The 14,618-nt window shown below is 33.8% G+C and overlaps 3 protein-coding genes across 3 annotated transcripts; 1 reads left to right on the top strand and 2 right to left on the bottom strand.

Annotated features, from left to right (window-relative positions):
- Nucleotides 1-179: 179 nt before the first annotated feature.
- On the bottom strand, nucleotides 180-5,026 carry LOC142987467 (uncharacterized). Its single transcript, XM_076136253.1, has 7 exons — nucleotides 4,611-5,026; nucleotides 4,304-4,420; nucleotides 3,898-4,132; nucleotides 3,563-3,656; nucleotides 3,158-3,327; nucleotides 2,638-2,886; nucleotides 180-2,557 (listed from the first exon to the last, which is right to left on the bottom strand). The coding sequence occupies exons 1-7, from the start codon at nucleotides 4,809-4,811 to the stop codon at nucleotides 924-926; spliced, it is 2,700 nt and encodes an 899-aa protein (XP_075992368.1). The 5' UTR covers nucleotides 4,812-5,026; the 3' UTR covers nucleotides 180-923.
- Nucleotides 5,027-5,844: 818 nt separating this feature from the next.
- RabX6 (RAS oncogene family member RabX6) lies at nucleotides 5,845-7,530 on the top strand. Its single transcript, XM_076136252.1, has 3 exons — nucleotides 5,845-6,353; nucleotides 6,488-6,732; nucleotides 6,823-7,530. Exons 1-3 carry the CDS (start codon nucleotides 6,174-6,176, stop codon nucleotides 7,019-7,021), a joined length of 624 nt encoding a protein of 207 aa, XP_075992367.1. The 5' UTR covers nucleotides 5,845-6,173; the 3' UTR covers nucleotides 7,022-7,530.
- Nucleotides 7,531-8,103: 573 nt separating this feature from the next.
- On the bottom strand, nucleotides 8,104-13,695 carry Nfs1 (Nfs1 cysteine desulfurase). The gene is made up of 7 exons (XM_076136250.1): nucleotides 13,500-13,695; nucleotides 13,078-13,157; nucleotides 12,738-12,992; nucleotides 12,490-12,655; nucleotides 11,618-12,076; nucleotides 8,738-8,870; nucleotides 8,104-8,543 (listed from the first exon to the last, which is right to left on the bottom strand). The coding sequence occupies exons 1-7, from the start codon at nucleotides 13,618-13,620 to the stop codon at nucleotides 8,390-8,392; spliced, it is 1,368 nt and encodes a 455-aa protein (XP_075992365.1). The 5' UTR covers nucleotides 13,621-13,695; the 3' UTR covers nucleotides 8,104-8,389.
- Nucleotides 13,696-14,618: the final 923 nt, after the last annotated feature.

Here is a 14,618-nt window from a genome sequence, read left to right as displayed (position 1 = left end):
TATTCATGAATCTTGACTGAAGACATTTAAATACATTGTGTAATATTCTTAGTTTTAAGCAAAAGTCTTTCTTAGGCCTGGTTTTAAATAAGTGTATCTCAGTGGCTAAGAATAAGCTACATTCTCTGAATTAAAAGTGATAACACAATCAATGATACGGGTATAAAAAAATATCAATATGACTATCAAAAATTTTATTACGTATAAAATAAATACTCAATTAAAAATACTGGAACTAGATACTTAGTCTAATAATACAATAGTACGTTACTTTAAACAGCAGCCATTATTCATATAGAAATCTTGATCAATCACACAAATACAAGTCATTTTTATAAATAGTAAAGGAGTAAAAGTCAATAGAGACAGCTAAAAGTTTATCAATCGTCGACTTCAATCCATGACGTCATTTAACAGTCTCGAAAAGTATTCTTGATGATGCACAATACATTATAGCATGACAAAGAAACCTTATCACATTATCAAAATAAGGATATTTTACACTAACCATTACCAATGGTATTTTAGTATTATTAGGCCTGTAAATTATGAGATTAATTAAATTGTCATAAAATTACAATTTTTTTCACAATGTTTAGACGCACGTTAACTGTGATACACATAATCAAAAATTCTATTAATATACGCCAATCAATCATATTACTATAACATAAAATCGATTAATCGCAATACACTCAATGTCATTAAAATCACAGAAAGTTTGAACATTGTATATGTAAATAGATTCGAGAATCTGCATTATTAAGAGAAATCTTTAATCTTCTATATCTATGATATCTAGAAAATACAGTACACTAGGTACGTGAAACATTATTTTGCTGGAATTAATGACTGTTCGCAATATCACGTTTCGTATGGAATAATGTATATTTTTATACAGATCATATAGACCACAAACTAGTTTATTCATCATTGCTTGCAACTTTACTGGTACTATAATCTTGTATTTCTTTTGCATAATCTTTAGGTTCATCATGCTTGGAAAAGTTACCCATCGCAACTTGAGCAATAGTGTCCACAATACTCGACGTATTCATATAGGAATGGCTTGGTGGTGGCACTGATGTCGACAGATCTTCAGGCTTCGTCAATTTCAAAGGTTGATTATAGTCCGATAGATAGTCAGGCATCGTCGTCTTCTTGGTCAATTCTAACATCTGATTCAGGAATGATTCCCCTCCGACTCGTGATGGCATACTGAAGTCAGTAGCTGTATCCATACTGTCAGATTTAGACGTTTCAATTTTCGAAGAGCCACTAGATTCACTCATTTTCATAGCGTCTAATGGATTGTCAGACTTTCCTTTTCCGATACTACCGAAATCCGGCGGTAAGTAGTCTTTGCTGCTACTCTTTAATAAATCATGAGGAGACTTCATCAGCATACTTTGATCTAAGCCAGCTTTGGTCGAAATTGGGCTGCTGGTAGAAAGTGGTTTCATCAAAGACTCTTGCATTTTCATTAGAGATGGCGATAAAAACATATTGTTCGCCGCTAGAGTCGATTTAGACATTGGATCTGGAATACCTAGTATTCCTGCACTGGAATATTTGCTAGCAGAGAACAAAGCGTTAGCAATATCCGCAGAACTCATCATCAGATTGGAAGCGAGACTAGCAGGGATGGGTGCACTGGAACTTGTACTGGTCGAAGTGCTACTGGGTGTTTTATCATAGCTTCCGATACTGCTAGTTAAGTTCTGAAGGGAAGCAGCGTAAGATGGTGGTTCGGGAAGTTTACTGCCCGACAAACTAGCTGCTAGACTAGAAGACATTCCTGGTGTGAGACCAGTCAACATGCTATTTGCTGCAGCTAAACTTTCCAAGCTAGAAGCACCCATAGGTGGCAGTGGCATATTAGGCGAACCTAAACCTAGAGCCATGCTTGTCAACATATCCAATCCAGTTGGGTATGCTGAAGGAAGAGTGGGTGTGGCTGACTTAGATGCTGATTTCGATGATGTAGGAAGTACAGGTATATTGAGCTGGGGTGTCTCGAACTTATGTGGTGAGCCTGATCCAATACCTGAAGACACATTGATGGGAGGCACTCCCGCCGGCCGACTCACCATCTGCTGCAAGGTACTTACAGATGGGAAGTTAGGTACAGTTGTAGGTTGACTGGGTTTCGAAACTGGTATTGGTTGGGGAACTGCTAATAGAGCATCCAAATCCATTTTATCATCTTGTTCAGAAGAACATCCTAATTCATCTCTGATAAAATGCCACAACAAGCCATCACTTTGCTCTCTTGGGAACTTTGCAGTCAAGGTACATTTCAACTTGTCCAAGTATGAAATATCTGGTTTAAAATTATCTTTGAAATCAATAAATGTGTCATCAGGATATGAGAAATAATACTTAATACTTTTTCTTATTTGTTCCATGGCGTGAGGAGATAGATGACTGTCATGTATCATATTGTATTGTAGCAATAAAGGTCGAGGATATTCTGTTGGTCTCTGCTCCGGCGGAGGCATCACCCAGAAGAAAGTGAGCGACGATTCCAACACTGGGCTCTCGGGGTTGTAAGGAGCTGAAATTAATAGTGAAAAATGTTAATAATTTACATCCAAAACAGAAAGGCACTATTATCATTTTTATATGTATACTTACAGCAAATCACGCCAATACACGGAATGTAAGAAATTTCACTGGGACCCCGCATTTTTATTTGATATTCTAACTGATTGTCGCAATCGCGAAGACTTGGCATAGCTGGATTGGTTGGATGGGAATGATACCAGCCAAGCAGTATTAGTCCCAATTTCTCTATTTCCATCTGAATTTCCAATTCCACTAAGACTCGAGGTTTGTTATCATTTTTACTAATCAGACAAGGGAAAGTATGTGTGATCATCACATCTGAAACAGAAATTTTTAATTTTAATCACGAAATATGAGATATGCACCTTTATATAACATTCCATAGATCATTATCCAAGATTCTATAGTAACTTCTTAGAAATAATTTAGCAGAGCATGATAAACAGCTTGCTATTATGCTAGTTTATTCTTTATATGTCAGTCACTGTTGTTGTAAATTAATATAACACTTGCTTAGCCTTGGGTGAAGACCAATAACCCTATTGATACTAGGTTTGAACTCCATTTGATAAATAATAATATTACATACTGTGACTATTTAGATCCCAAGTTCCTGCCAAGTATCCATAAACCTCCTCTTTCTTCAAATGACAGTGTATGTCTAGTACCAGACTGGCATTAGAACTTACTGAGACAAGGAAAGGCTGAACTTTGCCTGCTGACGAAAATGACACCGCCTCTATTAACATGTTGGCATCACTGTAAAAAGAAGTAAATAATATTACAATTAGAAAAGTGCCGTTAAAACCTGCATTAAAAAGTTATTTATATCTATAGTAATTATATAGCCAGTTTTTCAATCAAACTCAAATGTAAAATTATAAGTAAAATTGTGTAAGTAGGTATGCCAAAATATAGTTTAGTAACAATGAAAAATTGTAAATATGGTGATTAATATGTAATTATATTTATAATTTGTTCAGCATATACTTACTGCTGCATCATCCTGTTGGGTACTGTGTTGTGCTTCATAACTACTCTCTGTGGTGGAGGTTCAGGGGGATTCTCTACTTCCATTTCAACTTCCTCTGCAACATAATATGTCACAGGTAAAAAAAAAATGCCTTTACATCAAAATCAAAAGTACACACATGCACTGATTGAACAGTTACTGATTGCATACTGCATGACAACATTTGAAAAATAGTTATAAACCTATTGCCATATTTTATTTGGCATCTACATGGTCATCAGATATAGTCACTTCACTCAAATAGCATAGGCAGCTAGTTTTTAATAATCAATTAGTAATTAAACTGTATCTCTCACCATCAGAATGCATATTTTCTCTTTGTAATTGCTTCTTTCTTAAATAAGTGGCTTTAATAGTGTCCAGTTTTTTTCCCCTGTACTTGACTGAGGCCCAGCCACAGCCAGATCTCTTATCGGGGTTGATAATCCTCTTACAGTGGATAGCCCAGGCTGATGGAGAACAAAATATTGTTTCAGTTTCATGAGACTTTATTTTACCGTCTGATTGTAAATCTCCAACAAACTTTTGGCCCTGTAACACAGAATAATAACCAGTTATAATAAATGTTATGAGTTTATAATGGCTAGGTAGATACATGAACTTATGTTCTCTTCATAAGTGCCATACACTTATGCAGACAGGTGAATGAAAAGCTAAGCAAGACTAACTAACTAGTGTTATAATATAAAAACGAGTACTAACAAGATATTCTATTGTCATTGCAGCTGTTCCAGGCTCTAACATTTTTTCTTCCAAAAGCATTTGTAATGTCACACCTCTACCAGGCATTGACTTGTTGCCAGGTTGTGCCTCGCTTTCCTGTAATTTTAAATTGTTCATTAATATGAGTCCACAAAGATGTAGCATTATGTTTGCAAAGTGCAAAGAAATCTATTAAACTATTGAATTCTCTTAATTTAAGTATGAATCAGTTAATGATAATGTAACCAATCCAAGTAGAAGATATAAACAATGTGTTGCTTAAATTTGGTACATTCATAATACACACCTCATCAGTGAATTCCTCTCCACTAGCCACCTCTTCCTTTTCTTCGCTAGGTGGATCAGGTTGCGGCTCAATAGGCTTATCATTTTTAACTTCATCACTTGAACTACTCGATGTAGCAGTAGCAGTTGCTTCAGTAGGTGTACTACTGTAAGTTGGACCGGACATCAGGGCCGCAGCCAAATGAGATGTTTGAAGATCCATCACGATAGTTTGCGGGGGCGCTTTCAAGTCGAATTACCAACTTTTTATCCTGTATTTAATCCATAACTCTGCCGGCTTACAAAAAATTATAAACTTGATCTACAAGTGGATTGACATGAAGCTCAAACAGTTGATCAATTCAATTCAACATCAATCAATCAATGAAGTATTGCAAATGACAACAAAACAAAAATTAACACATTGACATTCTGTGTTACCAGACTTTTAATCTTATGCTGTGGCCACTTATTATACGCAAAATAAACAGAATGACTACAAACCAGCTTTCGCTAAGTTATTTATGTACGACTATTGATTGAACGCCGATAAAATTGATCAAACCCCCATTCAATCGTACCGTATCAACCGTCGAACCTTTGTGATCACAGTATTTGTGATGAAAGAACCTACAGTAACTTATAACAGAAACGTTTAAGTACCTAAAACAAAATGAAATTGTAGTTTTACATGGCTAGATAGTGCATTTCTTCATGTCAATTATCAAAAACTGGGTAACACTGCAAAATGTCAAACAAACTACCTGCTAGAGTGGCAACTGTATCTTGACAAATATCGATATTTTATCGCAAAGTATATATTTATGATTGACTAGCTGACCCGCGCAACTTCGCTTGCGTCACCTAAGAGAATGGGTCAAATTTTTCCCCGTTTTTGTAACATTTTTCGTTGCTACTCCGCTCCTTATGACCGTAGCGTGATGTTATATAGCCTATAGCCTTCCTCGATAAATGGGCTATCTAACACTGAAAGAATTTTTCAAATCGGACCAGTACTTCCTGAGATTAGCGCGTTCAAACAAATTCAAACAAACAAACAAACTCTTCAGCTTTATTATATTAGTATAGATATAAAAAGAAAGGTTTGCTGCTTTTTTTTCAATCTAAGTTTTAGTGACTCATTTTAGCTTTGTTTAATCATTCAAAATTGTTTCAGTTATAACTTTTTGAATCGGAACATAATTTTTCTTCATAGTACGATGGTACAAGCTAGTTTTTCATTAAGTACCTACACAATGATAAATACAATCACCAGGAATTCGTTTTGTGACTGAATTAAATAGATAGGCCCTTCTTATTTTTACATACTAAAATATATTAGTGGATAATTTAATTTTCGGAATCACAATAATAATTCATTAATCTATCGATTCATTATCCTTTAATCCAACTCACACAGCACATCACTAAATGTTAATATTTATTGAAACGAGATTGGGTGTGTGCACTATGTGCTAAGTTTTTCTATAAAATATTTACATTTATGTTGTTTGTTACCTATATCTTCTACAAGAGTGATGAAATTGAATGCAGTACCTCCAATTTCTCTAAACTGAAATAAAAGATGGCCATTGTTAAAACGCCTGTGTTGAAAGTGATACTTTGTGGTGAATACGGAGTTGGAAAAAGTTCTCTCTTCCGACGTTTTATCAACAATACGTTTGTTCCGAATTCAGACAGAAGATCGACTTTAGGATTAGATCACTTTGAAAAGCTTTATGAACTCACAGACAAAGATGTGAAGGTATATATCATTATCTGTATTTCTGTATTTATATATAAAGCTTCTATTGAGGATTAGTAGGCTGTATAATTCCGTAATGAAACTATTATTGGATTTAGCGTCACATGAGACTAATTGTTATTCTTCAATTTCAGTTACAGTTGTGGGACACTGGAGGCATGGAACGCATTGCTTCAGTGACATCCAGTTACTATAAATTTGCTGAGGCAGCTATTCTCGTTTTCTCACTAGATAACGCATCGTCATTTCACGTTTTGAGTCAACATTTGTTAGATATTGTAACATATGCTGAGAATGCAAAAATATTTTTGTGTGGAAATAAATCAGATCTAGAAGGAGCATCACCTCAAGTTACTGATGCTGATATTGAGACATTTTGGTAAGCCACAGGTTTAACATAATTATCATTTTGATTGCATGTACCCCCTCTCTTACAATTTATGTAATTATTATATAATGAATGTTTCAGTGAGCAGTGCCACAATCTCATCAGTACAACTTACAAAACTTCTTGTAAAACTGGTAAAGGTGTTGAAGAAATGTTTACAGATATTGCAATGCAACTTGTGGAGTCAAATAGATCAAGGATTGAATTGCAAACTTTAGATCATGACAGTTTCAAAATATCTAATCCAGAACCAGTAGATGAGCCATCATGTAGTTGTTGATCAAACATTATTATTGCTTTAAAATAATTATATTTATTTTGTTATTAAGCATTATAAAACTCACAAGTTTCATAATTGGATTTGAACTAATGCTTTAAAATAGATGATAGCTGAATGAAAACTAAAGCACTAGTATAAATGCATATGCCTATTCTTGCTAAGTCACTTAGTTAGTATGTATGATGATCAAAGTAATAGGAATATACAGTTCGTTTGGTGAATATCTCAATCAGAAACCACTTATGACCAATATACAATCTGATAATTTTTTGGTCACTTTGGTATAAATTTTACTAAAGTGTTCATTTCAATTTTTCAAAATATAATATAATTATTCAGGCCTAACAGTATTAAAATGTATTAATCTGAAGAACCATTCCGAGCCAAGTATATTTTAAAATGTAATACTCAATGTATTTATATTGTTTTGTATATGTGTTGACTGTATTTGATACTTTTATGTGATTTCTGACATAATTTAACAAATTATATTAAAAATCTAGTACCAATGTGTTTCTTCTTTGAAAGTATTTTTGTATACTTTTTTAATCTCACTCACTCATATACTCTCACTCTTAATCTGTAAATAAAATACAAAATAAAGAAAGCTTTAAATTTATTTTTTTATTATTTTTCAACAACATAATTTGCATTCATTTAAAGAAACATCTTAAAAAATATTGATTATATTTATCATAGTTCTAGTATTCAAAACATTTTAGTTTTACTCAAATATCACACTTAAAAAAGTTAATGTCTACCTTATGTTTACAATATTACAGTGACTGTTAATCTTGAAGTTGAAATATTTATTATGTACTTATTAAAATTGTGTCCTACAGCTAAGTTTGTGCAATAGTCATATTGTAAGCAATAATTAAAAATACAGGCTACTTCCTAGTATTTCATTTTAGAGACAATTAAATTAAATAACACCTTCAAGCTTATTATTGAGTTTAGCAATACATAGGTAATTTATTTAATCTTGAAGGTCACAGACTGAGAGCCTAAAAAACTAATTAATTACAGAATTGCATAACATATGTATGAGTTAATATATTTAAGAAATAATAACACAACAATAACTTTCGATATCTTTATTTCTTTGTTTATTTTAAGAAAGCGAATTCACTCTTTATTTATTGAGTTTCATTAATAATCAAACAAGTTCTAATATGTCATTTGATATAGCTATGGATTATGTAGCATTTCTAATGTTCATTAATATTACCCCAAGAACCCACATATTTACACTGCCATTGGTCAACAATAAGCAATACCAGATCTTTACAACATGACAGTCAACACTTTATCACATAAATATAATTTTGGAATTTTCACAAACTAAATTCTAACAAATATACCAAGTTAGTGCTGCGACCATTGGATTGTCTTGATGTCTACTCCCTCCTGGACCATTTCCCAAAGTGGGCTCATCTCTCTTAAACGGTCAACATGTCTGATAGTCTTTTCAGCTGTATAATCAACTTCTTCAATTGTTGTGAATCTCCCTAAACCAAATCTGTGGACAAAATTAAGTGTATGAAGTATTTGTGTATGAAATTACATCAGTACCACAAATTTTGATTATTTTAGTATAAATTGCAATGATATTTTAACTAAAGCATACATTAGTGGTGAGAAACACACATACTTGCTATAAATTTAGAAATGTAGTCATTTAAGGTTAAATTTTCATGAATGTTGAGTTTTTACCTGATAGAGCTGTGTGCTAAATCTTCATCTGTTCCTATTGCTCTGAGTACGTATGACGGCTCCAGTGATGCAGAAGTGCAGGCTGATCCACTTGACAGAGCAATATCCTTCAAAGCCATTAACAGGGATTCACCTAAAACAGATTTAAATAATGTATTTTTTCTTCTTTCTTTTAAAAATAATATAGTACATAATATGTACCTAGTTACCTACTAATAAACTGATATACAATTTATTTTAGTAATAAAGTTTATCTGCTAATTTTCCACATAATTAAGATTGGGGGCCTGGCCTTTAACCCATATCTTCCCAAAGCAATAAATATTCAAAAATACATTGTTTTCTTTACACATTTATTTAAAGTAGCCTTTCAATAAAACAAAAATAGGCGTCAAATTTTTTGGGGTTGTAGGGTAACTGAAATTCAGTACCGCACCTTAAATGGGGCGTTGGGATAATATGCCACTGGTATATGTATAGAGAAAAAATTACCTGTTGTTATGTTATATCACTTTTATTTATGGAATATCAAACCAATAGATTAAATTACAAGTAATCATATTAAATAATAAATAAATAAATGAAAAAGAAATCAGTAAAACAAAAAATAGTGAATTGTGAGGCAATATTGCAGGCAATGTGCGAAAAATTACGCAAACCCTTCATTAGCGGCTCCTAAAATTAGGCTTTTGTGGCATTCACGACACCAAATTTGAGTTCCGTTTTGATAATATAATGATCCTTTCCTTCCTCTTGATCATAGTCTTAGCTTTCTTAGGGGCGCAGCAGACATATCGGATCAAATAGGGGTCTTCACCGCTTCGCCTTTCCCCTTGACGTCAAACAGTCGACCACATTGCCTTACCACATAACTTCTGAACTTCTGATGATGAAACCGTACGTCGAACTTCGGCTTCAGCCAACAATTAGCGACGCGCAAGATTACAAATCGCCCCTACATCCTTGCTTCCACTATTTTCGTCACTCAAATCATCATTTTCAGGTGGCGTGATATAAATATTAGCTGAAATTGTAATGTTATCGTCTTCTAAAGCTGATAAAATTCACTGACATTCAACCTGTAACTAAAAAAAACAAAAGTAATAACTCTAAATTTTATATAAACTATGTTCCAATCTGGGGGCACGGAAGTGCCCCCGCAAGTCGAGCAAAAAAAAAGCGGCACGGCCGTAACATCCTTTTCTCGAAGCAATTCGGGCTATTTTTGACATCCCTATAATTTCGTTGTGGATAAAACAAGAAGCCTGGATTTTCAGCAACTAATTAGTCATTGTATAAAGACGGTATATTTAAAATTTCAGTCAATTTGAACCAGTAGTTTAGGAATGACAACTTGTTAAAATTTTGAATTTTGTCACTCACTGATTCACTGACTCACTGACTCACTGACTCACCGATCATCAAAAGTCTAAGGTACTTCTAGCAGACTTAGAAGCTTAAAATTTAGAATACAAATAGGGTTTAGTGTCTTAATCATGGGAAAAATTTAATATTTTCTAATTTCGGTCCAGTTTTCTAAATACACCAACTGCAACAATAACTTTGTAATCTCATATAAATGTATAAGATTACAAGGTTACATTTGCAGTTAATGAATTATTATTACAGTAGAAAATAAAATAAATAGGTGTAAATAGGTACCTACTATATGAGACATAACGGGAGAGAGGGTATAGGGTGGATAAGGGTGTTTAGCCCATGAAACTGAACAACATTCCCATAGGAAAATATGTTGAATTATGAAAAAAAAACGTCTTTCCATACAAATTGGACTTATGTTCGCTTTACAAAAAGAAGTGAGATGCCATCAAAAACATTCTGTAAAAACCTCAAGTCTCGCCGTAAAAAGTTGTGAGATCTATATAATACCAAGTCGATTAATCTATTTAGTCTCTACTTAAAGGACCTTCTGTCTTAAGTTATTACGTATGTTATTATCATGCCAATTTAAAAAAAAAAACCTTTAAAACAATTAGATCGACTTGGTCATCGCAAGGAAACACAAATTCGCCATTAACATTTCAGGAGCATTAACTTCTCGTCGTGCTGTGTAGTGTGATACATACTAATAATTAAATCATGCGATGGCCAGGTCGGTCTATTTGTTTTAAAGGTATTTTTTTTTAAATTGGCATGATAATAACATACGTAATAACTTAAGACAGAAGGTCCTTTAAGTAGAGACTAAATAGATTAATCGACTTGGTATTATATAGATCTCACAACTTTTTACGGCGAGACTTGAGGTTTTTACAGAATGTTTTTGATGGCATAAAATTGTTCAAACAAATTATCATGGTGCCTTCTGTTCCCAACGCACCTCAAATGGGGCGTTCAAAAGAACATTGTAAAATTCACATAAAAAATGAAATAACTTTATGTTACTATTATTACCTGATAATATAACCTTATTACTTACCAAAACATCGCCCCACTAAAATTATGAATAATAAATATAATAGTTATTACATACCTTTTCCTGCCACTCGTGTTGCTCGAAATTGACCAAACTCGGAATTTTATAAAAAAAATACGAATGACCACAATCCCTGCCAATTACTACTAGATTAACCGCAAAGATGTCTAGTATATAATAAAATTATAAAATTTATCGTTAATTGTTAACATACAGGTTTTATCGTGTAAAATATAAGTGCACCTTAAATGGGGCGGTGGGAAGATATGGGTTAAATCTCAATTTGTTATTACATTGATAAGTAGAGGTTAGATGACCCTTACTTATGTAGTATGTTTATTCTGTATTTAAAAATAAATTTTGATTGAAGTAGAGATGCAGTTGAAATGATGCAGCCATAATGAAAAAATACTTAAAAAGTTTTAATAATGCAGGCCACATACCTTCCACATAAGCAAACGATAAGTTAATACAGCCAGGATATGTTTGCTCTGGGTCTCCATTCCTTATGACATGTGTTAACTTGGAATATATCTTATCTAGGAATCTTTGTGATAATTTCTCCATCCATGCATGATCATATGCCATTTCTTGCTTGGCTATTTCACATGCTGCACCCAATCCAACAGCAAGAGGAGTTGGCACAGTTCCACTACGCATTCCTCTCTCTTGTCCACCACCACTTTGAATAGGTTCAACTCGGACCCTCGGTCTGCGCCTTATGTATAGTGCACCAACACCTTTGGGGCCATAGATTTTGTGCCCAGAAATTGACATTAAGTCAATATTCATTGAGTTGACATCTAGTGGTATTTTTCCTAATGCCTGAGCAGCATCAGTGTGAAAGAATATTTTCTTGCTTTTACACATAGCGCCAATTTCTGCTATGGGCTGCTTTACACCTGCAATATACAATGTATGAAAACTACCTTGGAATGTAAGAGATAAAGAGATTTATTTGTAAGAGAGACCATATTACTACATAAAAAAAAAAACCACAACATCATAACATTTTCCCACTACTTCTGACTTGCAATATTTTAAGCCTGATGGAAAAAAAAATCATTAATAAATGTATCCTTATAATGAAAAAACTACAATATGATATTGTTTACACAAATGCTTCATTATTTGCTACCATGACATGCAAGTTTTTAAGTAATATTAATTTAAATGTTAACTATTCTTAAAGAGAATCACCCAGTTACAATAATATAATTTATCTATGATAAACTCAACTCAAGTATTTAAAACAAGTATAATATTAAGAGGGCATAATGTGTGGAGAAATATTCATAAAGCATGATGTACAAACCAATTTCATTGTTGACTGTCATAATTGAAACCAAACTGGTCTCTGGAGTGAGAGCTTTTTCCAAATCTTGTAAATCAATGATTCCATTTTGCTTCACAGGTAAATATGTGATTTTGAATCCCTCTCCTTCCAATGCACGGCATGAATCCAGCACACACTTGTGTTCCTAAACCAATGCAAATAAGAAATCAAATAAGTATTCAAATATTTAATGCATAAGTAGCAAGTTTGAATGTAAGGATACTTACAATTTGAGTAGTAACAACATGCTTCTTCCTTGGTCCATAGAACCTTGCCACACCTTTTACTGAGATGTTGTTGGACTCTGTTGCTCCTGATGTAAAGATTATTTCCTTTGGATCGGCACCGATCAAGTCTGCGATCTGCTCCCTAGCTTTCTCAACAGCAGCTTCACTTTCCCATCCATAAGCGTGTGTGCGAGAGTGTGGGTTACCATGGTAACTAACAAGGTAGGGAAGCATAGCATCCAGGACCCTTGGATCCTGTTTAAGTACAGACATAAAATTAACTCTGGATGATGTAAGATTAAATAAATATGAGCAACTAACTATTGAATATGATACTGACCATGGGAGTTGTTGCCTGAGCATCGAAATATAAGGGCCGTCCGTATTCTTCATGTTTTAGAGAGAATTTTCCTGGCTGTTCTGAAAGTCAATCATTTGAGGTTAGTTTAGTTATATAAAATTATAAAGTAGCAAATAAACTTACATCACTATAATTAGTGTAACTAATATTTTATGCTTTTCATCACAATCTTGACTCATATCACGTGGTGATATAATTATAAATGTCAATAATAGCCGCCTTCGGGTAAGCAATTATGTATCTACTTAAAATACGAAGAATTAACGTGGTTTAATACATTATTTAACTATACAGAAAGCTAATAAACCTAGAGAATTAGAATTAAAGTTTTATATAGATAGACGACCACTTTAATAAATAGGAGATGGATGGTTCACACTCAAGTTTACTTGTGTACTCACTGGAATCTGAAAGCGATCTCTTATCTTGCAAAAGTACTATAACACTTTGGCCTTGCGCGTGTGAATTTATTTGAAGCGTTTTCGACAATGTAGGTATTATGTTTTTGGAAAAACGAAACATTTTGCGATTTTTTTACAATCCAATTCAATGTCAAACAAAATATTACTGCTGTCACTTGTCTGTCACTACTTGTCAGTGCAAATAGGGATACCTACGCCGAACGCGCGAACCAATGCCAGTTCTAAAAATCGGATATTTATTATGTATTGTGAGTTTATAACAGGGGACAGTTCATAAGGCACTTGTCCCACCGCTGACGAGAAAACGACAAACTATCGGCTATTTTCTCGTTCAAGAAACGTATAGTAGATATGTATTCCATGTAAACAAAAGAGACACATATACAAACAGTTGATCGCTGACTGTTCACACTGACGGCGAGCACTCTCTTCACTAATCTGTTGCTAAGCGACCAGAACCATGAAAGATAACACTCGCTCAGCGATACCCGCGCGATTAGAACACACGTCGAGAGAGCAACCAGCTGTCATTTCTCTACGATGATGGCAGTGATGCGAGCGATCGCTCGCCTCACTCGCACACTCGGTTGTAGCAGAGCTACACAACTACCGCAACTACGCACTCGCTCCCCGCGGCTCGCCAACTCGTTTCCAATTCTAGCTCTGCTCGTTACTCGTTCATCGTTGGCGGTGGGACAAGTGCCTAAAGCTTTATCAAAAATCAGTTCCAATAATCAAAGCTTGTTTCTGAAGCACTCTGTATCGTTAAAGTTGATTAACATATATCTAATCGATATATTTTAAGTAACTTTTTTGTGAGAGCAATCAATTTAGCGCCGATGATTAAAAATACTTAATAGGCTAAACTTAATATAGTTTAACTTTATATGACACACTCAATTTCCAAACGTAGCACAGTGACAATAACATCTAAAAAAAAAAATATTTCAGACAATATTTGCCATAATTAAATTTAGAATGCTATTAGGTACCCAAAAATGAAATGAAACAAAGATGTACACGGAATAAAAAACACAAAAACTAATAATTTATTTATTTATTTTTCGTGTTATTTATTCCCTTATTTCCTTTTTTAAT

The sequence above is a fragment of the Anticarsia gemmatalis genome, chromosome 3 (assembly GCF_050436995.1).
Source record: "Anticarsia gemmatalis isolate Benzon Research Colony breed Stoneville strain chromosome 3, ilAntGemm2 primary, whole genome shotgun sequence".
Classification (NCBI taxonomy): domain Eukaryota; kingdom Metazoa; phylum Arthropoda; class Insecta; order Lepidoptera; family Erebidae; genus Anticarsia; species Anticarsia gemmatalis.
The sequence above is the reverse complement of the archived record's forward strand: the minus strand, read 5'-3'. Positions and strand labels throughout refer to the sequence as shown.